Source organism: Ambystoma mexicanum, chromosome 1p, assembly GCF_040938575.1.
Source record: "Ambystoma mexicanum isolate Mex_15411 chromosome 1p, UKY_AmexF1_1, whole genome shotgun sequence".
NCBI lineage: Eukaryota > Metazoa > Chordata > Amphibia > Caudata > Ambystomatidae > Ambystoma > Ambystoma mexicanum.
The window spans coordinates 951,526,079-951,551,221 of record NC_090921.1 but is presented as its reverse complement, the minus strand read 5'-3'; the positions used below and the strand labels follow the sequence as shown (position 1 = coordinate 951,551,221).

The 25,143-nt window shown below is 44.1% G+C and overlaps 1 protein-coding gene across 3 annotated transcripts in view; it reads left to right on the top strand.

Moving 5' to 3' along the window:
• The window catches only part of CDH16 (cadherin 16), a 1,158,846-nt gene that overhangs the window by 478,555 nt on the left and 655,148 nt on the right, over positions 1 to 25,143 (top strand). For all 3 annotated transcript variants that reach the window (XM_069653297.1, XM_069653307.1, XM_069653286.1), the window contains exon 10: positions 3,215 to 3,445. In XM_069653297.1, coding sequence (XP_069509398.1) covers positions 3,215 to 3,445 — 231 coding nt within the window. The remainder of the gene's footprint in view (positions 1 to 3,214; positions 3,446 to 25,143) is intronic.

Here is a 25,143-nt window from a genome sequence, read left to right as displayed (position 1 = left end):
TACCGTGCCCTGGTAAATCTAAGTATAAGAATGTAACTTTCCTTGGCATTTTAAAGCTATAAAAGTTGTATTCATACAGATGGCTAAATATATAATTTCACACTTTGGTTAACGATACGCCAACAATAAGAAAAGAAACAATTTAAGTGCAATGCTTTTGATTTTTTATTTAAGGAATGGAGAAAAAATGTAATGCATACAAAGGTAGTGAATATTGTTAGAAGCACTGCCAAGTACAAACAAAGTTTCAGGTGTACAACACAAAAAGACTTAAATTAATATAACAGTTAAGAATTCATTAGGTTTGAAAGGGGGGCGTGGCCATTTGATTTGTGGGCTGGGCTTCAGGTCCAGTTTTTAACACTGAATGAAGCATACATGCCAAAGGTGGTAACCCCAAGTAGCAACCTATGGACATATTTGAGTACAAATCTAACAAACAAGTACATCACATTTGAAATCAATACCCTACCATGGGGAACCCAAACTTACTGAATGTAAAAGGTGCAATGAAAGCTTAACACAGATTAGCCTTTGATGCCGGAGCGCTGTGGGGTTGCCATTACATGCCATCTTATTGTGGGGGGATATTCTCTGCATCCAAGATGGTGTGATCTGTAGAACAAAACAATACAACACCAACAGGCACCATTTGAAATACTGCCGGCAGTTACCTATTGAAAATAGGACCGCAGATAGACATTGTTCTGAATTATAACAGAGGATGATGCCTAGCACATGCTCCAACTGGAACATGTAATGATGTTTAAGATGAAAGTAGCTCTGTAAGACAAGGTCTGATGTCCGAGGATCATCAACACCCAGGGACTGTCTTGGAGCACCCGAAGGTTGAGAGAGTTAGCAGCCCTTGCACGCCAGTGTATGCTAGTTACACCACAATTCAGTGAAAGAAAATGGCTACCATGTGGATAAAAGCACATACTGCAGACCCAATCACATCATACTAACATCACAAAACTTCACATCCAATCAGGTAATGCTTACATCACAACACATTGGACCAATACCCACAAATAATTACAAGGACATGTTCAGAGACATTTTGCAACAACACATATCTATAACAGTAACTTGTTCATTTTTAATAAAAAAATAAACATATCACATAACATAAAAGCTCTAGTAGTTTTTTTAAAGCATCAATCAAGTCAAATAACTTTTTAGAACTAACATATAGTGGCTTTCATTTTGTAAGTGAAAGAGATGGGTGTTAAATGGGTGGACACATAACCAAAAAACACAAAATCCCTTTGTAGCCATCCTCATATGTCACCTCCATTGAAAAGCCTTACAGACCCTCATTCACAGCTCCTATTTGAAGCTCTTATTTTAAAGCTCTTATATAAATGACATTATTTTCGGCTTAAAGGTAGCACTTTCAGTGCCACCTAATAGCCAAAACTAGAAATTAGGGAATACAATGAAGGTGCATGGTGCAAAGTGGTAAACAAAAAGTGAAATAGTATAATCTGAATTGAACAAGTCTAAGAGATTGCAGCAAAAGAGAACAGTTAGTGACATGATCAAATAATGATAAAATGATCTAAATAATGTCATGCCAACTGGGGCAATAAGCCCATTTGGGTAGATCCAAAAGGCTTCATGCTTTTTCAATTTTTCACAATGAGCAGGGTGTTGGGATGACATGGGCTCTGTTCAAGTCCCTGAAAACGAAGTTGGGTAACGTTTTAATGAACATATCTAGCTTAAGCTATCCAATTCGGATGTCTGGTTTATGCTTGAGCATACATAAAACATCAAAAGGACTACCCTGTGGCCTTTAATTACATCAACAAACAATAACAAGCCCCTTGCCCCATGTATACACTCAAAGGGCATTAGTCCATGAGGTTACAATCCAGAGTATCTGTGGAAAAAAACATTGAGAAAAAAATCATATTTCACAAAACATTATATTATATAATACATATCACAAGGACAACAAATGGTATGTCTGGAGTCAGCTCCTACAAATTAATATATCACATTTCCATATTACATCTCCCTAATGGTCATCCAGCACCTTTCCCACACATCCAACCTTATTTGGCAGAGGTTCGTATTGACTACACATATATTGACTACAGGGATATAATGTGTTGTACTTGTAACTTGCATAATATAATATAATGTTTTGCGAACTATGATTATTTTATCAATAATACATGTTTATTTCATAACTACTCTGGATTGTCACCTCATGGACTAACGTCACTTGAGTGTATACAGAGGGCAAGGGGCTTGTTATTGTTTGTTTATTCTTGAGCATGCCATCTTTAGGTTTGCTCGATGTTTGCCCCAAGGAAACTTAAAACTTTAGAGCATGAAATCTGATAAGCAGGTAACATAATGAGTCAAAAAAATGTTTTTTCCAGTTTGTATATGTGTTCACTTTTAATTACACTGCTGCAGCATGAGGAAGACATATACACATTCCTTCTTTCTTCCCATGACTCTGTCCCATGGAAGTCTGTTGAAAGGGGAGTCTGGCTTTGGCGGTCTGCATGGCTTTTTCATGTCTTATAATTCTCGGTTGATGTAGCTCCTGGTACACTATTTGTGATTTCTTATTGGGCCTTTAGTCCTACAAGATTGGAAGGCTCAACCTCTGGCCTAGTACCATTAGCTAATCCCTGTAATTGGCACTGTGGCAGGTTCCAGTGGATTAGGATAGCCGGCAAGCAAATGTCCCCTGGATAAGACTAATATGCCCACCCCATTCTATGACATTTATATTAATTATAGTCACTTATAAATAAACCTTGTTTGTTTTAAAGTTGTCCTGATGCTGTCTTTAATTGTAAGCAATATAAAGTGTATTAATAAACATAACTGATTTCAAAGGAGGGGAGGTTTGAATTGCTCTATGGTTATTTGACTCTTGAGCACAGTCTGCTGCATTGTGTACTTTTACACTATTTTTCAGAGTGCAAAAGCAAAGAAACTAAAACAACAGGGCTATGAAATGCATGAATAAAAAAGTGTATTTAAATGAAAATGTATTCTCATGTAGATTTGATTCACCTTCTTTTTCCTGGTGCCGAATTATTTTGAATCATTGCTGAGCAATTCATAGCTAGATTAATGTTGTCTTGTAAAAGGTCACACAAGAGAACCCAATTCATTTTTACCTGGCCTATCACAGCTCTTGACAATCTGCCATTTAATACTGTTCCATTTCTGTGTCTGATAGGTACTGAAATTGCCCGCGTAGAAGCAGAAGATGGTGATGATCCCAACACAGACAATGCCAATATTTCATACACAATTCTGAGCCAGGAGCCTTCAGATCCCAATAATGGGATGTTTCATGTTGACAAGGATTCAGGAATAATAACACTACAGGATACAACCCTCAGCACAAGTAAATCAAAGCAATACATCTTACACGTCGTGGCCACGGACCTTGGGGGAAGTGAGGAGGGTGAGTCTGAGAGAATTATGGATTTAATTATTTATCACTAGGTGCTACTTGCAGGTATAACATTCCAGGCATCCCATTGGCTACTAGACGTTCCCCATAATGGCATCCATTGGATATATTACATAGAAGGTAAAGTGAATGTTCACCTTTGCAGATGGTATTATGTTCCATGGCACTACGCTTGGGTAGATAAAGGAATCCCTCTCCCCCTGTCTGAGTGAAGAAATGGGCCTTCAGAGGAGTACGGCTGGACATCTTACCATGACAGTGAGCCAAGGGGTGAGCCACATTTCCATGGGCTATTTCCACATATAAATGTGATATGCTTCACCTTGTAAAGCTCAGTGGATGTACCTGCTTATGGGATTTTCCACCAACTGAGTCCTTCGCTCGCCTTCACGGGTCTTAAAGTGATGTGCAGTGCCTTCCACTGAACAATAATCATAATCTCCCCCACCCCTCCAAAGAAGAAGCAGAATATTGTGTATAAAATGCAGTTACCACTTAGTGGACATTTTGGACCACCTCTTTAATATGGGCCCAGTTGCACAGTTTGGGAATTCGTGCAAATGTAGACACAATTACTGAATGTGTGTTGTCATTTGATTGCAAGAACAACTTTAATAGAACTCGATGTGCATAAAGTACAAAACTGTACACCAAAGGTAATGAAGATACATGATCTTTAAGCAGATATCTGGGTACATGATTGTGGAAAATCTGAAAAAGCTGCAGGAAGCAATCGTAGGAGCGGAACAAAGAGACACGAAACAAGAGATTAACCACATTTGCCTAATCAATGTACTTATTAGTGAAACTCAAAGGATAACTGTTAAGCTTATCATTAATAAATCAAAATAAATGGTTCTGGGAGATTATTGAGGGTAATAAATAGGCTCAATTCAATGCAACAATCTGCTTCTCACTCCAATCAGATTTCTGCCAGTGGCAGGGTGTTGTTCACTGAATGGGGGGTATGGCAGTAAAGTATTTTCCATCCTGATTTAAAAAAAAAAAGAATGGGTGCCAAATGAGTGTTTGCGCTCGCTAGGCAGAGGCGGGGAGACAACCAACCCCTCTGGAGCAATGACGCGGATGCACGCGGATACAAACAGGACAGAAAAGGGGTTGCAGAATGATGACCTATAGATCCAGTATATAAAAAGTTGCAAAAGACTCTGCTGTCAGAAATTCCACTGTTGACAGGCCTGAGGATACATTCCAAGGGAAGAGACAGGGATTGATGAGATACTCTGCTCTTCAGACATTATTATTAGAAAGATATGGGATGATGGAAGCTCCTCTGAAAGACAAGCCAGATCTCTGTACACTGTTTGAGTCTCCGACCCGGCTGGTATGCACATGCGTTAAGCCGGAAGAGTTAGCGTTTACTAAATATTAGGCTGCAGACCCGGGCTAAGAGTTGCCCTTTGAGCAGTGGGAGAAATGGCCGGGAAGGCAATATTGTACCCCATCACTTTCTGCAGCTTTACTACTAGATTAAATGTGTAATGTTTAAATCTAAATAAAATATGGAAATGTCTTCTAGTATGGCACTTTATTATATACATTCTGTTTTGATAAACATTGTTGCGGAAAACAAAGCAGCACATGGACTGATGCAGTGTGTCAAGTGATTGTGAGGTTTACAACAATTTCTATAACAGTACGTGATCAGATTGGGAGGAAATCACAATGTTTTCCTCAGTACTACACAGTGGGTGGCACATATTGTCCTGCTTGTGTCTACAGATCTATGAAAATATCGTGCAGGCAGTTTTCCCCACATCCTTCAATCCTGAATTATTCAGGACACTATGTTGCTTAATTTGAAGTGCAGGGTATGTTCTCTCGGTTGTGTTAATAATAAACCTTTTCATGGCAGTCAAAGTTTCACAGAGACTAATTGTATCTGATTGCTGAAAAATCCAGTAAGGTTTTTCTGTGACTCGTACACGTTTAGTAAAAGCTCAGGGTAGTGGATGGTCAAAAGTGCCCCAACACTGCATGTTAGGAGTCTCTTTCCCAGTAGATTTGTGGAATTGATAAAAAATTATGAAGAAAAAGTGATTTTGTCTTATTGATATATTCCTTAGCTGCTGTAATGACATCCCTCCGCTGGAAGTTCTTGACTCTTTGAAACATAGAAGTAATTGCTCTCTGGAGACAGTCACCACTGATCAAATGAGAGCTCTGCCTTCCATCTACAAAAATGGGACCATCAGACCACATGTCCTACTATTTGTAGCCTCCTCCTCCACCTTGCGCCCCTTCCTGTTTCCGCTCTTTCCAATTACTCGCTCCTTTCCACTGGAACCGCCTCCCCCTCTCCATCCGCTCCTCTCCCTCCTACCCCACTTTCTGCACTTCTCTAAAATATTATCTCTTCCATTCACCTCCCTAACACCTTTTTGCTTCCTCTCTTACTGCTGTTTCCACCACTACCCACAACTCCTACTCGCTATCTAAGTTTCGTCCCTCTCCGCTCACGCTTAACTTCATCAATAATGTAAATTGTTCCTTGTACTGTTTTCTGGTTTTGATTCAATTGTTATGTAATGCTTGTTCTTCTTGTAAAGCACTTTGGTGTAAAGCGGTATATAAAATGTAATAAATACTAATACGAATAAATACTCTGTGAAAGTGGTGCAGTAAGTGTAGGGAATTGAGTGGGTGTGATCATTTCTATAGCACACCCCTACGGATGGAACTGCCTCTTGGCATTGGTCACCACAGCGTAGGTACATGTTTCTGGGATTCTATCGGCTGAAGAGGTGGATTCGAATCCCAGATGGTTGGGTCACTCTCTGGGAGAGCTAGGCAAGTTGTTACAGTTTTCCGGTCCCAGATGCTGAAATGTCTGCTTTTTTGCTGGTAGGAAGAAAAATGCGGAATCCTAAGGTGGCCTTTGGCACTTTGTGAAAGAGACTGCAGTGCCCAAATATGGTACATTTTAGCAGAATGATAACCAGGGGAAGAGGTATGCAGAAACTTATGAATAAAACACGGGAATTTGAAGAGGATTCTAATGATAGTGAAGAACCAGTGGAGAGAGTTGTGATCAGCTGAGATGTGACTTTATTTGGACAGACCAGGGTAAAAGACAAATCGCTGAATTTCTGGTTATCTGGAGCTTGCATAGCCTAAACACTGGTTAATTCGAGAATAGACTACAATGTTATCCTTGAGCAGAAAGTGGGAAAAAGATTGAGATATGCCAGCGAGGAAAGATAGCTTTTTTAACGTGTTTATTTGTGAAGAAGGGCAACAGCTCGGTCTAGCAAAATGCCCACTTTCGTGTCCTAGCAAGATGCAGGAAGAAAAAGAATTCAAGAGTATGAACTACTTCTGGTTTTTAGTCATCTGAGGGTGGAAATAATTATCTGAGCTGTAGCCTCATTAAGGTAAAGCAAGGTAGGTGCCCTTCATTTTATGATAGCCATCAACGTGTTACCCAATCAGAGTAGAGGGACTGGGTGTTAAGTCCCTCATGCAGATTTACAGATGTTTGTCATCAGCTTTGGGCTGAGGCTGTAAATATAAACAATGAATAGAAGGAAGGAGGGAGGGTATTTTTAAGGGAGACAGTAAGTGAACTTTGTAAGGAGTAAGGTGAAAGAATCAATAAAGATGTGCTGGGTCCTCTCAGAAAGAAACGAGTGAAAACATTTGAGAGTCACAGGAAACAGACAGACCACAGAATATAACCTTTTAAGCATCACGTTGGGGTCCATTGTGTTAACACAGCAGATAGATCTAATTTGATTTGATTTTTGATTTTATTTATAAAGCACAAAAAAACAGGCCCAGGGGCAACCGGGCGCATACTCTTAAACATGTTACAAAAAGCAGTAGTTACAGAAGTTACAAAAATATACAGCATATATACATGTACATACTCTTAAACATGATACAAAAAGCAGTAGTTACAGTGAGTTACAAAAATATACAGCATATATACATGTACCGAAGGGTACATTAACAGCGTATAATACAGGGACAGAGCAGAGAGAAAATGTATATTCAGTCCTGTACCCCACATGGAGTCTGGACTGTGTCAAGGTCTCATGAGTCTTGGGAGAGCAGCCATGTTTTAGCATTGTTCTTGAAGGAGTGGAATGATGGTTCAATTCTGATTGGTGTGGGAAAGGTGTTCCAGAGTTTGGAGGCCAGGACGCGGAAGCTCACCCCACCAGCTTTTTGGAGTTTGCATCTAGGCACAATGAGGCTGTGAGTTTGGGCTGCTCTGGTAGGTCGAGTGGAGGTGTGGCGTGAGAAGCGAGCGGACAGGTAAGGTGGGGCGTTGTTGCTCAGACATTTGTGAGTCAAAGCTAGGGTTTTCAGGGCAATTCTCTGTTTTACCCGGAGCCAGCGTAAGTCCGATCTGACGGAGGAGATATGAGAGCGTCTCGGGATTTTTAAGGCTGCCCTTAAGGCATTATTTTGTACATTTTGCAATTTATTAAGGTTAGACTGACTGGTCCCTAGGTAGAGAGCACTACAGTAGTCGATTTCGGCCATAACAAGAGTTCTGGCGAGTATGATACAGTTGGTGGAGTTTAGGAAGGGTTTACAGGCAGTGATAAGTTTGCAGGTATAGGCCGAAGCGGACCTAACTGCATTTATTTGTCTGTTCAGAGAAAGCGAGGAGTCAAGATAGACCCCTAGCGTCTTAGCATCTTTGGAGACTTTAATGTCATTGCCGTCAATAATGAAGGACTTGTAGGTTTGGTCTAGTTTGTTGAGCCGATGATTTGATCCTAAAAGTAAGAGCTCAGTCTTATCATCGTTAAGGCAAAGTTCGTGCTGTGCCATCCATGCCTGGATGACCGAGTAAACATCGTTAAGGGCTTTGGTGTCAGCTGTGTAGTCTCCTGTGATAGGGATGGGTATCTGGGTGTCGTCCGCGTAGTTAGTGTAGGAGACACCCAGATAGTCAAGCACATCGAAGAGGGGTTTGGTGAATATATTATACAACGTAGGGCATACACACGAGCCTTGAGGAACGCCACAGTGAATAGGGGAGGGATACACTGATGCCAGCGGTGAGAAGACCCTCATGGATCTATTGCTCAGGAATGAGTGGATCCAGGCATTGGCAGAGTCAGAGAAGTGAGCTGCGGATTTGAGATGCTGGCAGAGTATTTGGTGATTGACCAGATCAAAAGCCGCGGAGAGATCGAGGAGAAGGAGAAGAGCTAGCTTCCCATTGTCCGTCAGTGACTCCATCTGAGTTTTCAAGTGGATCAGAGCTGACTCCGTGCCATGTTTAGGGCGGAACCCTGATTGTCTTAAGCCCAGGATATTGTTTAGTTCGAGATAATCCTGAATCTGCAGGTAGGCTGCGCGGTCCAGGATCTTGAGCAGGAATGGGACTGTAGTAATAGGTCTGAAGTTAGTTGGGATATTAGGGTCAAGGGAGGGTTTTTTGAGGAGTGGGATAACCCATGCATCCTTTAGGTTGTCGGGGACAATACCCGCCTTGAAAGAAGCATTTATGAATGCTGTAATGAACGGGGCTAGCTCATGAGATGCTTCCTTGATAATAGGTGCTGGGCAGGGGTCGCCTTGCCAATTGGAAGGTTTTAAATTGTTTATGATGTTTTCTACTTCGAGAGTAGTGAGTGGGGAGAAGGAGAAAGGTTTATGCGGATAGGTTAAATGTGTATTAAGTGTAGGTGTGGTCGGTGGTTGGTCAAGCTGTAGGGATTTCTGTTTGTCCCTGATTTTCAATTGGAGGGTTGCAATTTTACCCAGGAGTGCTGACTGAATATTGGTGCACCAAGTGTTGTCTTTGGAGCAAGAGTCAGGGGGGGCTGCAGGTGTCTCGAGTTCCTTAAGGATATTAAAGAGTTCCTTAGTATTGGACTGGGCTGACATAATGCGGTTATTATAAGAATCTTTTTTTGCCTGGAGTACAGCTTCTTTATAGTTAAGGGTGGCTATTAGAGGACTGTCCTTGTGGGCGTCGGAGTGGTGACTTCTCCAGCGTGACTCTGCTGTGCGTTTCTCTTTGCGTAACACTCTAAGCTGGGGAGTAAACCACGAGTTAGGGTGTGCTCGTTGTTTGGGTTTCCTCAGTTTGAGCGGGGCGATAGAGTTGATGGCTGCAAACAGTGACTGGTTATACATGTCGGCTAGGTTGGTGGGGTCTGAGCAAGTGTCAGGAGCATTATTTAGTGTGAAAAGGAATAGGGGGAGTCGTTTTTCTGTCGTAATGTTCTTTTTATTTCTAGTGAGGGTGGCTGGGGCGACCAAAGGCCTGGGTGGTGGGGCTGCTTCGATGCTGAAAGTGATGACATGGTGGTCAGACCACAAGGAAGGGGCGTTGTAGATTACGCTAATATTGCAATTGGTGTCACTAAGCCAGTCAAGGGACTGCCGTTTAATGTGGGTGGGTTCCTGTATGTGGTGAGTGAAACCTAAATCTGTTAAGGTATTAGCTAGGTCGAGGGCCGCAGGATCATTAGGGTCTTGGTGTCCTAGATTGAGGTCGCCAAGAATGATGGTTTGGGAGTTGGATTTAGCATTGTTGAGTACTAACATAGAGATATCATCCACAAAGGATGTGGGTGGACCAGGGGGTCTCTATATTAGGTGGATGGTAGCCGTTTGGTTAGCTGAGAGTCCGAGCTTGACAGAGAGTAACTCTACAGTTTCCACCTTAGTGCTTGTGATGGTTCTAAGTCCTAATGAGTTTCTAGCGATGAAAGCAATTCCTCCACCTCTCAAGGTGCGATCACATCTGATGATGGAGTAATCAGTGGGGATGGCCAATGAGAGTGCTGGGCCGGAAGCCGCGTACAGCCAGGTCTCAGAGATGGCGATGAAGTCGAGTTCCTGAGTTTTGATAAGATCAGCAATGTCCAGAGCGTGCGCAGCTAGGGATCTTGCGTTAATCAGGGCAGCTTTAATTAAACCAACGTTGCTTGATGAAGCTGTGATGGTTTGAGGGTGATGGGGCATGGGTGAGGTGGCTGTTTGTGGAGGCGGGCTGTGCGTTTTGAGGTATGGGCTCAGGTACATGGGGTGTCCCTTCTTACCCATAAGTCTTGATCCTAATCTTAGGTTTCTAAGAGTGATAGGACATGGTTGGTTGGGTGAGGGTTTTTTGGCAAAATTGTCGAGCCATAGGGCCAGATTGTTGAGGTAGATGTTGTGGTATTGAGGTGCAGTACTTTGGTAGGTATCAGGAGATCTGTGAGAGGTGGCCATGGATGAGGTGTGCAAGGAGCCAGGTGCAGCTAACTTGGGAGGTGGTAGGTGTGACGACCTGGTAATTGACCACACTGAGAGTAGTACTTGTAATGAGGAGAGCAGTGACCTTAGGGAGGACCAGCGTGGTAGCATGTTACCAAGATTAGAGAGGAAGGGCCGCCGGGTCTGTGAGGCAGTTATAGGTAAGCGTTACAGGCACTTTTTGGCTAGGCAGTGCATGCTCTGTACGAGCAATGCAGGCTAATGAGTTTAAGACAGGTGAAATCTACTTATTCAGAGTCAAGAAATGGGGGTGCATCAGATCAGGGTACACAGGCAAAGCAAATACCAAAGCTTGCATATACATTAGCATGTTAGGCAGGGAACAATGCAGAATGCAAGAAGCGTGATCTAATTGTAACAGTGCAACAATTCAGGCAGAGAAGACATTCTAGTGTTGGCAGCAAGTATTGGCAGATCAGGTAAATGTCAAGTTGAAAGGCACGGCAGAGTAAGGCAGGTACCCTGGAGTTAGCTTAGATCATGTGGACATGTCTTATGCGGAGCGGTGCAACATACGCAGGCATAGATCAAGGTGTGGCGCAGCAAATTAGGGAATACACAATGAACGTATCAGGCAGGCAGAGTAGCATATAACATGGAGCTAACAAGTGGGTCCACGTTGCGGTTCTGAGCAAGAGCTCAATAATTTCAAAAGCGAGTATGGGGTTGGCAGCATAGTAATGTCAAGACAAGCACAGGCGAACAAAACCCGCAAATGAAAGCGGTGCCGTGGTTATGCAAGCACAGGCGAACAAAGCCGCAAATTAAAGCGGTGCCATGGTCATGCAATGTGAAGGTATGGGCTGGGCGGCCATCACCTCTTTGTTTTGCATTGTCACCCCGAGTGGGATGGGTATGCCCAGACGTGGGTCCCGTGCCTGCTGGGCCTAGAGACCCAAGCTACTCCTCACTGATGAGCCCCAACAAGGGCGAAACATGTTTGGGGATGCTTGTGGTCTCGTGCAGAAAGGATGTAACCTAGCAGTTCGGGCTGGACTGCCCCTTTTGGGGTGGGGCCAAGCCTGATTTGCATATGGTCTTTCCCCTTCTGCAATGGCTTGCCAGGCGAAGAACGGTGGTCTGGAGGGTTGCCCAGAGCAATGCCAGTGGTTAAGATTCATTATAAACCTTCCAGCCATCATCTCTTTGTTTTGCATTGTCACCCCGAGTGGGATGGGTATGCCCAGACGTGGGTCCCGTGCCTGCTGGGCCTAGAGACCCAAGCTACTCCTCACTGATGAGCCCCAACAAGGGCGAAACATGTTTGGGGATGCTTGTGGTCTCGTGCAGAAGGGATGTAACCTAGCAGTTCGGGCTGGACTGCCCCTTTTGGGGTGGGGCCAAGCCTGATTTGCATATGGTCTTTCACCTTCTCTAATGGCTTGCCAGGCGAAGAACGGTGGTCTTGAGGGTTGCCCAGAGCAATGCCAGTAGTTAAGATTCATTATAAACCTTCCAGCCATCACCTCTTTGTTTTGCATTGTCACCCCGAGTGGGATGGATATGCCCAGACGTGGGTCACGTGCCTGCTGGGCCTAGAGACCCAAGCTACTCCTCGCGGATGAGCCCCAACAAGGGCGAAACATGTTTGGGGATGCTTGTGGTCTCGTGCAGAAGGGATGTAACCTAGCAGTTCGGGCTGGACTGCCCCTTTTGGGGTGGGGCCAAGCCTGATTTGCATATGGTCTTTCCCCTTCTGTAATGGCTTGCCAGGCGAAGAACGGTGGTCTGGAGGGTTGCCCAGAGCAATGCCAGTGGTTAAGATTCAGTCTAAATCTTCCAGCCATCACCTCTTTGTTTTGCATTGGCAATGAGAACAGACATAGGCAATGCAAGCAAATAAAGCACTGAAATGGTGCGATCACTTGGTGGCAAGCAACCGTGAATAGGTAGCGACTAGGGGCTCAAATATGCAGTTGGCTCAGTTGATTAAAGTCAGGACGCTCGTAATAGATGTGCAGACCTAGTACAGAGGTGTGCATGGAGCACGTTGCTACGTTGCTACAGCTCGTCAAGTGGCGTATGTGGTTATATTAGCATAGTAAAGGCATTATCAACATCAGGATAGATAGTATGTCAGCTAGTTCAACAGGCAAGATAAATGCTTGTAGGGCAGTAGGCACAGAGCGGACAACTTATATAGCTACACTAGGTAGCAAGCTTGTGGGAATAAGCATAGCATTCGGAAGCGCTGAAATAGTTGATAACGTTACTAGTCTTACTTTCAGGATGATGAGAGCGCTAGTCCACAGGTTCACGAGGAGGAGAGTCAGCTGTGTAACCACAAGCAGGGATTAGTGTGAGGTGAAAAAGGGCATAGTGTCCAGGCGAACGGCGAGTAAGGCTGAGGACAGGCTAGGAACGGAGTCAGCCTTGTTTCACTGGGCCTTGGTCAGAGTGGGCCGGCTTCGCCTGCCGGCTCACGATAGTTAGCTGAAGAAGGGTCACCAGCCAATCGGGACTCAGCAGCATCTGCTGGGTGGATTAGGCAGTGGATGCCTCAAATGGGTGGCGAGCCGCCATCTTTGAGTGTGCTGGGCTCCACATGGTGAGCAAAGGTGGAAGCATGCACACGGTCGCAATTTCGGCCGGAAACACAGCGCCAAAGCAGATTTCAGTTACAGGGACAGCAAGGGCATCTGGGCATCGTAGCTGGGCTATTGTAATACGGAGAATCCGTTTTTGGCAAAGCAGGGTGTTATACCCATTATCAGCAGCCTGCAGAGCCTTGCCCCACATGGAAAAAACAGCTGCTTGTCACATGTCTGGAGTGGAGGTCTGACTGAAACATATTTTAGAGAGAATGAGCAGTAACATATTCCTGGAGATGTTAGGTGCTAATGGCTTCTAAGGATTTAGAAAGCAGTGGGAGGATTTTTGTGATTGGCCACTAGCTGGAAGGGGTAAAATTCAGGGAAAACCCTTTTATTGAAGAGGCAGTAAAATATCAAGGTTTGGAGAGTCAAAAGCTTGTAATGATTTTTTACCGGGTCCATGGAATGGGCAATTACCGGGTCATGCCAACCTTGGCGGACCCGGTAATTGCCCATTCCATGGGCCCAGTAAAAGTTGATCCCCATTCCCATTTGAGCCCCATAGGGCTCAATAGGAATGGGGAGGGAGCTAACAACGGGGCCGTTAATAATGGGCCCGTTGGTAGCTGCCTGGTCCCCTCGCGGGACCCGGAAAGGATGTCTGGTCTGAGCAGACATCCTTTCCGAATCCCGCGAGGGAACCTTGTAATAGGGTGGAGTGGGTTTAACGGCACTGGCACCATTACCGGTGCGTTAAACCCATTCCGCCAGCCTCGTAATGAGGCCCACTGTGTCGGACACCAGGCATCATCCCAATACCGCATCAAAGGTATGAAAGACGTTATGCACGCAGACAACTGTATCAAATGTAGCCTCGAACTGACATGGTAGAAGGATGTGTGCATACACTGTTGAAAATCGAAGAGCTATAAGTTAAGTCTGACATGTGCAACATGACGTCATAAGGAGAAGATGCAAAGGCACACTGAAATGATATGTGAATACTTAAAGAAAAAAGATGTGACTGCAGTAACAAAGCAACATTTATGTAAGAACAAAGAAATCATATACACTGAGAAGATACCTGAGAAGAGATGCAGATGTACATACACCAAAACGCAAGGTAGATGAGACATATAGAAGCTTGCTGCAGCAGAAAATATAACATGGGTAAAGCACCCAGGATGAAAAATGGACGTTGGTTTCATATAATAGTAAGCAAGACGCCTGAAGGCGAGAGACCAAAGCTGCAGAGCCGACAGGCACTGGAAAACAGCTTTGTGCAAAGAACAACGGGTATTTGCTTGGCTCAGGATCGAGGAGGCCATAGCAAGATGCAATTGCACGGCACAAAAGGAGTCAAAGAAGATAAACTACATATGCACAACATTTCTCTTTTAGATTAAGCAAAATAGTGAACATTTGCAAGTGCCAAGTATTGAATAATCAACGAAGCAGAACACATATGCAAGACAGAGCAACCAAGTCTCCAGAGGCCAAGAGGAGTAATAGTTCCCAAAATATTTGAATCAAATAGCACTAAATAAAAGGTCAGAATGGACAAAATCGTGGTCTTCTCACACATGGTGCAAGAATGGAAAACAAGGCCTATTCATTAAGCTCCAGGCAAATGAATAGGCCTTGTACCTTGACTCCCTTAAATGTCCTGAGCAAGAGAACAGTCAGCAAGGTCAACGACAAAGAAGAAGTCTTGGCTTAGAGCCTAACTGATGATATGTGGTAGGCAAATTGGCCAAGTGGGAAGTGATCTGACGTTGCTCACCGCACCTGGCTTTCATTTTGCTTACGTGCTCCTAACGAGCCGATTGTGCAAGTTTGAGAGAGAATGCCAACCACTCATGAGGGCCTATGTAGCAATGGATTATACATTGTTGCAGAAGCCAATCCGCTGCTGTTATTCTGCTATTAATCTGTATTATACCTAGTTAGAGATAGTTCAAGGCGTGCCTACCAGATAAAGGGCAGCCAATTGTGTTAATAACAAAAAAAAGTATAGGTATATATGATCCCCTAACCAATCCCTCCTTTCGATAGGTTTTTACTATTTGCCCGTAGGATGACATCATAGCTGACATACATTGAGGTATAGAGCTTTTGTGTACTTGATATGTATTTGAGAATGAGTGAGCTGCAATCTATTTGTTCATCCGGTTTCCCTACATCATTGAGCTGATAATAAAGTAGTAATTTTGCCCCATATTCTTTGAGTCTGCCCGATTATTTGGGTCTGAGATCGTTTATTGGCAATTCCATCTGGCACTTGGAACGCTTGAGGTGTGACTGCACAAGGTGATTAAAGATACTAACGGAGGCAGTGAGGGATGAGGTAATTGGAAATGGTGTGAGAATGGAGTAGCAATTCTTATTATGAGTTAACTCTCCTATATATACATTTCAGGTAGGGATTCCCCATTTTAAGAGGTCTGTTTTCTTGCACTTGGAAATCTTAAGGCAATGGTCTTGTTAATGAATAGGGTTGTTGTCTAGTGATTAAGGTGTTATCAGTTGTCTGGAATATTCCCCTGCCTTCATACTTATCCCCTGTGATTTCCCTATGTACAAAAGAAAGATTTGCCATAAAGATGGCCATAAAATTGGAGGAAAGGCTGATTTATTTTATAGATCTTTCTGTCCTAATGGTCTTCAATTTTAGAGATGCACGTTTATGTGTGCACTATGGGCATCTATGCTGTTTGATTTTGCTTCATTTGGGAGGAGCCCAATAGGTACACATTTATGTGACTAAAGGATTGAAGTGAGAAGCAAAAGTGCTACAGGTAAATTGAGGGCCTGGGAGGATCGCAGAAAGGGGGTAATGGCCACAATTCTTATGACCAGGTCACAGAGAGGACATGTGGAGGGAAAATATGGGTTCCTGAGTAGTTCTGAGTGTTTTTCTAGACTGACTAGTTGGAGGAGACAGATATGTGTGATTGTCAAGGGATAGCAGCTGTAGCAGTGAAGGTGATGAAGTGCTGAAGTGTCAGATCACTGCCAAAGAGAACTCCCCACCCCAGAGTTTGAGCTTTCAGGCCTGAGGTATGGATGTGATGGGGAAAGGTAATGGGATAGGAGATAAAGGGCATGGCATTGGAGGCTGGAATGAGAGTGCTTCAGTTTTGAAAATGTTCGACATCAAGAATGCAGAATGACCCAGGATGGATGACAGATAGGAAGTTCTCCAGCTTTGGATCTTTCATCAGACTGGTAATTTTCTATAGGAAAATGCCATGGCAAAAGTCCCATAGGCCACCTCATTTTGGTCCCTTTTGACTCCAGCCAATGAGATGGCAGGGCTTAAGCTCCAGCCCAGGCAGCCATCCTCAGATTTGTCAATGTAGTCTTCAGACAGGGGAATCCTCTCAAGCTCTCCGAGCTAACTTCAAATGTCTTTTGTTCTTTTAAACTCCTCTGGTAAGCTTTTTACTGCTGGGGTTTTACTTACATACTTTAAGGTTTTGGAAACCTTTTATTCAACTTGAAAACATTGCGTTATCCTGGCCCTCAAGGCACGTCATAGCATATAATTGCATACATGCTTGTAAGGGACTGCAGTAAGTGTGGAAAGAGGGTTATTTTCATCAGGAACCCCCACAAGTACTCATTTACTGCCTGTACCCGCATGACATCAAGGCTTGTAAGATTTGCCAGACCTTTCCAAAGAAAACGCTGGAAGACAGGCACAGAAGGCTCCTTCTACCTCTTGTGAGCAGATGTCTTCTGATGACGAATCCTCTAAGACTATGCCTTCTACCTCTCAAAGGCAAACTGAGAAGCAGGCTCCTAAAAGGAGAGCTTCTTCAGTAGACGGAGTGGATTCACCACACTCAAAATCGAAGAAGGGGAAGGAAAAGGGTGCCTCCAGTTCTGAGAAAGTCTCCAAACACTATCAGAAAGGTGACCAGCTCAAAAAAGGTAAGCATCCTATTGCTACAACTTTGTCGATGGAGCAGACATCTATGAGGGCACCATCCACAAGAGCAGGTTTGCCAGCAGCAGCACCTCCCAAAGAATCTGGCCCGTCGATGCGCAGTAGAATCCACAGAGAAACACTTGTCGATGAAGAAATCAGAATCATCGTCGACAAAGACCTCGTTGTCGAAGGACTCGTCAACGGTATCCTCATCAATGAAGCAGTCATCATCTTAACATCATTCATCGACGAAATCGTCATCGACAGAGAAACACGTTCCGCCGATGAAAATGTCACCGTACACTGCCCCATGAGGGTCAATTTCTATGGAGTTCATCGATAAGCCACCTGTTCAGCACATACTTACTTAAAAGGAGCCAATTGAGTGGGAATCAGTGACTCCTGCTATAGGGAGCAAGAGCACTGGTGCACAGCTGTCTCCAATCACCAAGATGGCTGAACCTTCAGACCTCATTCTACAGGAGGAGTACTCAGAGGTAGAGGAGGAAATACAGCCACCACTGCCTAAAGAACACAACCCTTACTGGCAGCCCGTCATGGAGGATACATCGGACCCATTCGATCTGGCCTTGATGCAGTTGACGCAGCGGATAATCGATGAATTTCAATGAAAAAGAGGGCTGGACTGACAACTCCATTAACGAGACAAGAGGGATGTATGCCTTGCAGGAGCATGTCACCTATATCACACTGACCCTCCCACAGCAGGTTGCCTTTGGTACACCCTCGACATAGATCACCATCAGTGGGTAGCCAGTGCAGACACTGCTCACACTACAGCAGGTCACCTACGTGCAATTCACCACCAGAAGCACCTCAGAAGCTAAGACGTTCTCCATCTGCACTGAGGTCCTCGCCTTCTAATGCTCGGGTCATCAGAGCCCTATCTACTGTTACAATCTCTGAGTGGCAGGAAGACCTGGTTGATGCTGATGACGGAGACAACCTTTTCAGGGATTTCTCTGACCCTGACACACAGGATGATATGTCGGAGGAGGGTGAACTTCCCAGAGACGCACCTGATGACGAACTGAATGAATGGGACACCCATATAATTGGGAAGCAGAGGAGACATGACTATCCGGGTGGTCATCACAATCGAATGGTATAGTGTCATTCGCTTCTATCATAGCAGCAGAGATTTTTCAAATCCAAATAGCCACTGAAGAGAAGAAGTTGGTTGTGAACATAGAGACAATCGACGATACACAGTAGCCACAATAGCAATACTGGACACAATTTGGGAGGCTGATGAAAAGATCTTAGCAACATCGCTCCCCACACCTGCGCTGCTTGCAAGGCCGGAAAAGAAATATAAAGCTCCCAACTCTGTACCTATGCGTCTACGAGGTCATCCTAAACCAGACTCTGTCATCACATTGGTGGTTAGGAAGAACCTGCAAAACCAAGCATCACCACTTACAGCCCCACCAGACAAGGAAGGGAGAAGCTGGAGGACATGGGAAGGAAGGTATCTGTAGTGGCGTCGCTGGTGATCAGGGTGGGCAATATAATGGCTACCACAGGCTGATTTGATAGAGAGCTGTGGCTCAAGATGTCCAGACTAGCCAAACACTTGATGGTGGAGTTTTAGGAAGAAGCAAAGTCCATAGTGACTGACGGTGCAAGAACTTCCAAACACATGATTGATGCTGCAGTAGATGTGTCCCAGTGAGGATTCTGGCAGATGACTCATGCACGGTTCTGAGGCGCAGGGTGTGGATGAAGGCCACGCAGTTTAGGCCTGAGGTTCAGGCACAGGTATTGGACATGTCATTTGATGGGCAGGAGCTCTTTGGAAAGAAAATCTATGACCATCTAAAGGGCATTAAATTGGACACTGACACAGCGAAAGCCATCAGTTCCCTCATGGGTAAGGACAAAGATCACCATCCCTTTCATTCTTTTGGAGGCTCAGGAACCAAATACAGATCTTCCGGAAGATCCTTCCAGGCACAAGGTTCATCGTCAGGCTCATACCAGATCAGTGGCAGATACCAGCAAACTTCTTCCAGGTATCAGTCACAGAGAAGTAGTAGTGGGTCGGTCCAGAAAAAGGCCCAAACCAAGAAGAATTGACTTCAGGACGCCACGGCTCCCACATTGCACCCCAGTTGGAGGGCGGATAAGTCAACACCTACAGCAATGAAATCTCATCACATCTGACAAGTGGATGTTACAAGTGGTGCAAAGCGGGCATACCATTAAGTTCCTCCATCAACCCCTATTTCACCCTCCACAACCATGAAGGGTCCATCTTCTACAACAACTAACAGTGGAGGTAGACAAGTTGCTACTAAAGACGGCGATAGAGCGAGTTCTGCCCTGGCAGCAAGGAAGAGGGTTCTATTCACATTTCTTCCGGATCAGGAAGAAAAATAGATAATGGCATCCAATTCTTGATCTAAGGGCCCTCAACAAGTTTATAGGTTGTGTCAAATTCAAGATGACATGCCTTCAGATGGTCTTCCATTGGCTAAACAAGGGTGAATTTCTGGCCACCTTAGATCTGGAGGGCGCTTATTTTCATATACCGATCCACCCAGGACACAGATAGTAGCTACGATTCTCGGTAGGGAAAGACCATTTCCAGTTCAGGGTACTCCCCTTCTGACTCAAATCTGCACCAAGAGTGTTTACAAAGTGCCTGGCACCTGTGGCTGCCCATCTCAGAAGATCAGGAGCAGAGGGCTTCCCGTACTTGGACAACCGGTTCATAAATGGAAATTCTCCAGGAGCAGCATCAAGGACAGTGGAGCGAACAGCAACCCTGCTCCAAAGCCTGGGCTTCGCCATCAACAGGAACAAATCATCACCTATGCCAGTGCAGACCTCGATCTTCCTGAAGGCAGATCTAGATAGGGATATCCCAAGGGTGCAACCATCCCCAGTCAGAATAGGACAGATACTAGGTCTAGTTGCCTGATTTCTAGAGAATGCAACATACACAGTACGGCAATATAAGTCCCTCCTGGACAAGCTGTTCTCCTGTATCTTCCTCATCCCAAATTGCAGGCAACGAATGAGGCCCATCCAAGAAAAACTAGACCATCAGAGTGTGGGACATATTTACCCATTCAGCTGTATTCCTTTCCATAACCGAACTGCACTTCAGCAGAAGCAGCAAAATGGCTGCACTGGTTCCTGTGTGAGCACCATTGCCTCACGTTAAAACTGAGTTTTGCAACTACAAAAAGATGGCTGCACCATCTTGCCAAGCACATATTGGGCAGGATGGAACAAGGGGGCACACTGAGAAAGCCTGCCAGTGGGTTCTTACATATACAAAAGAAGGGGAGTGAAAAAGCAGCGCTGCTTTGCTGCAAGCCCAAAGTTACCATTTGACAAAGGGAAATATTTACATTTAAAAATGATGCCACTCTGATGCTCTTTTCCTCTGTTCCTCATCACACTACTTTCATTAATAAGACCCTGCCAGGCCCATTCACATTCACATTTTGCTCCAGCAGACAAGAGCCGTATCCCTGAATGACAGGCTGTTGTTGAGAGCTGAAGAAATCAAAAGAAGCTTTACTTCTGCTACATGGGAAATGCTTTACTTTTGGGCTACACAATATCAAAGATCAATGCGTCAAAGAGGCTCTGGCTCTCTGGGCCTATGTTAATTTTAGTGCATCTATGTTTAACCAAATTGCTACATACAAGAAACTAACTCTGGCTACAAAACAATGTGAGAATTCAGAGAGAAGAGAAAAACCGAAGTTGCAAAGAAAATGTCAGCAGTCACCACATGTTTAAATGTACTTTTGCAAATAAAGGAACATTCTTGTTTAAAAGTGTATGTTGGATAATGCCCTGCACTTATCTAGCAATGTGAAGGGGGTTTTGTGCTGTGAAACATATATGGGAGAGCTTATTCAACATGCTTTATTCTGAATTATAACAAAAACAAATAAAAGAAAGTATTAAATTGCATTGGCTACATGGAGGAAATCAGCCCCAAACAGGTTTCTGCTTGGGGGTTGCCAGCAACAGAAGGCTCCTCACAGTAGATGCTAGAACACACAAGTGCTAATTGCTACCTTGGCAGACTTTTGTCTGGGCTGAGGCCTCTTATAATGGAACTTCTGGGACGCCAACCTGTGAAGTGGAGGGGGCCATAAACATTCAATCAAACTAGGGAACCCCTCCTCCCCACACTAGGCTGAATTGACAGTTGGTGGTAGCTGAAGAGAAGGACAAAGGATGACCATTTGTTTCAAAAGACTATTTTATTAAGAAACTTTTAAGACAATTATTTTTGCAACAGAAATTCGCAAGAATGTAAAAAGTTAACAGTTGTAATGTAATTTTGTGGGTTTTAATTTAAGACGTGGTAGCCTTCACTGGCACCTTGGGATCTGAAATGGCAGAGAATTGGGTATTTCACGGAAAGTGTACCTGATACCAATGTGAAAATCAATACTGATATGCCTAATGATAATCTATACACATGTCTAAAGTAATAGAATTTTAGGTCCAATATTTCACACTAAAAATGACTAAAAATGATTAGATGGGTGAAACAATGTCTCACAAACTGGAGAGTTGGACTGGCATGTTCTGCATAAAATAAGTAACCTGCTCATGTAATTTGTTAAAAGGCCCCAACTGCACAAATGTGCCATTTATGGCAAAACTGGATTTTAGCTAAAGTAACTGTGGGAGGTTCTGGACATTGTAAAACTCACATCATAAATCTAACATCATGCCCTTGAAACCCAACCAGCTGAGTGGAAGGCGGTAACTATCACCCATGACCAATCCAGTTGTTTAGAGGCGTGCTTAGCTAAGCCTGCCCTGCCATATATTTCTATGATGTCACCATGCTCTATAAACACGGTGGCTGGCAGAACTCTAGACACACTCTTTCCTGAATTTCCTGCATCTGTGTTCCTGATCTTATACATTCATCTTGCCAGATTCCAGATTCCACTGCAAAGCCAAAGCATAGCTGATTCCAGAACCCACTGCAAAGCCAAAGCATAGCAGATTCCATATTCCACTGCAAGGCCAAAGCATTGCTGACCATCCCAGCAAGGCCTGAATCCAGAAATCACACTAACAATCCCAATAACCAAAGGGAAAATCTGTGGTATTCTTTTGGGAAGCATCCTGAAATGAGACTGGCTTTTTGCCCACTAAATGCATGCCCGCTGCAACCCTGCCATCCAGCTGTCCTTGTATCCAGTGACCAGACAGGCCCAGCTGTTGTTCTGCTAGTAGAGTCTGCTGCTACCTGGTGATCCGAGCCCTGGAGTCCAGAACCTGGTTGACTGTTCCTAATCCCAAATTTAAGAGCGGACTGTGAGTATTCCCCATCCCATAACACATAGTCTACCCCATCTTCACTTTTGTCTTTGGGCCACTCTCTAAGCACCCCAATCCATACGCTGATAACTTGTATCGACTGTTCTAATTTTCTGTGCACCCTGTTCTTGTTTCCTAGTGTTAGCACAATTCTTTCATTCACCTCATCTTGTAACTCATTAGTAATATTTGGAGTAATCTAAATCAATTCCCACATAGATCAGATCCCGGCGGGAAAAGGTTGACGTTGTGAATCAATCTTTGAACATACCGTGGCTTTCTTTAACAATATAGTCTAGATAAATTAGTTTAAGTAAACTTTGCCTTTCATTGTTGAAACCGATTTTCTCTTTTGAACTGCTCTATTTCCATAAAAACGAACTCATTCTACATTCCACATTTCTCTCAATTCCCCAGCTATAGCACTCCTTTCACTTCTGTATTGTCTCTGTGCAGTGCATCTATCACCCTGCCCAAAAACCGCATTCCGATTCAGTGTTTTTTACCTGTCGTTTGAAAAAAACGTTTTGGCATTTAAAACTGCAAACTAGAAAAATGCAACTTTTCCATGTGTGAATTCGACTGCACTGGGTTTTCAATTTCAATCTTTTTTGTGAACTGTATGCTTTTGTCATACCTTACCTTATGGTTGATAGTGATATAACATCCCTGATTCTGTGATAAAACAGATGTATTTTCTTATTTAAATACACCTATAATTAATTATTTGTCAAAGTCTCAGTGTCATTTTAGGCCTTTGCAAATGTTTGCTGCCTCTTATCCTTGACTACCTGCTGCTTCTATCTATCCACTCAGAATTTGATTATTTGTGGGTTGAGGGAACATTTCAGGGGGAAACCTTAACTTGGGTGCTATCTATTCTAATTTAAAAAGTAGAAAACAGAAGGTCCCCAAACACACTGCACCAAGAAAGTGCAACAATTGAGATGCGGTCTGATGTTTATTCAGGGTGATCAGAAACAGCCTGACACATGTTTCGAGCTAAACTGGCTCTTCATCTGAGGCTTGTATTTGGATTTAAGGATTCAATGCAGACGAGCCATGAAGATGCCTGTAAATGGGTCAACACTAATGCTTCGCAGATGCGGTAACGTCTGGGAACATTGGGAAAACAGCACAATTCTGCTCGAGTGGTTTCTGATCACCCTGAATAAACATGAGACCTCATCTCAATTGTTGAGCTTTCTTGGTGCAGTGTGTTTGGGGACCTTCTGTTTTCTGTTCATGTAGTGTGGGCTTACATTGGTAGTCGACCCACACTTCCCAAACACCCGCTGCCTGGTGCATTTTGAAGATTATTTGTACAAGCGCTGGGGTTATCTAGACTTTTTCTACCAACTCTTGTCTGTAGAATTTAAAAAGTACTCCTATTCATTTGTGCTTTGGATATGTTCTACTAGAAGGTTAACCAAGTGCATTGCTTCCATTTCCATTGTCATTATCACCTCATTGGTAATTGCTGCCCAATATAAAAAATGTGTGTGAATTTTGTGAATTCTAAAAATAAATAATATTGCAATTTCACCAACCGGCCTGGTTCATGGTCCATTGTGATCCGGGGTATTTGTAAAAGGGGGTGTGAGATGGGTCCGGTACTGGATCAATTTGAATTTGTTGAAATTAAAGAAAAAACATTCCTATTGAGCACCACATCCCAGGCTAAAACCAAGTATCCTGGTCCAGTGTGTGACGCCCGATTGGAATCCTTAACAAGTGGGCCCAGTTCAAAGGCTCATGAGAAAACATAGTGCATCTCACATCAACCCTCCACAAGGCATTATGCTGATGGGCCAAGGAAAACAACCGAATTCAGGGCATGCCTTTTCAAACGCCCACATCAATGTTACTGCTCAGGACAGATACCTCTCTAGCTGGATAGGGTGCTCACTTGGGAGATCTTCAAGTAAGGGGAGAGTGGTCAGCAAAGGACTCCCACCTTCACATAAACATGCTGGAGCTACAAGCGATATGCTGAGCACTAAATTTCTTCCAGCCAGCCCTTTCTGGTCAGGTTTTGACAGTGCAAAAAGACAATACTACCTCCATGCACTATACAAACAAGCAGCGCGGCACAAGGTTGACCATCTTATGGCTGGAAGCACAAAGGCTCTGAAAATGGGTCCTAAAGCACACAATCCAGCTGAGGGCGAAGCACCTTCCGGGAAAGGACAATATCTTGTGAGAAAAGCTCAGCAAGCTCAGCAGGGAGTATTCGCAGTCCCACATATGGGAGTTGGATCAAAAAGAACTCAGCCGGCTGTTCACCAGGTGGGGGAAACCCAGAATAGACCTATTCACCACACTCAACAACAAGAAGTGCAGTCAGTTTGCATCCAGATAACCAGAGACTCTCTCTCTGGGGGCACATTCCTCACAACCACAGTGATACCTTACGTACTGAAGAGGATGAAGGAGCACCCATGCAGGATGATCCGGGTAGCCATGGCATACTCTCGACAGGCGTGGTACACGACAGTTCTGCAAATGTCCCAGAGACCCCCATCCATCTCCGGACCCATCTGCTCCTCTTGTCACAACACTGAGGCAAACTACTTCACCACAATCCAAGCAGTCTGTCTCTCAAGGGCTGGTACCTGAGAAGCGAAAGTTTCATGAAC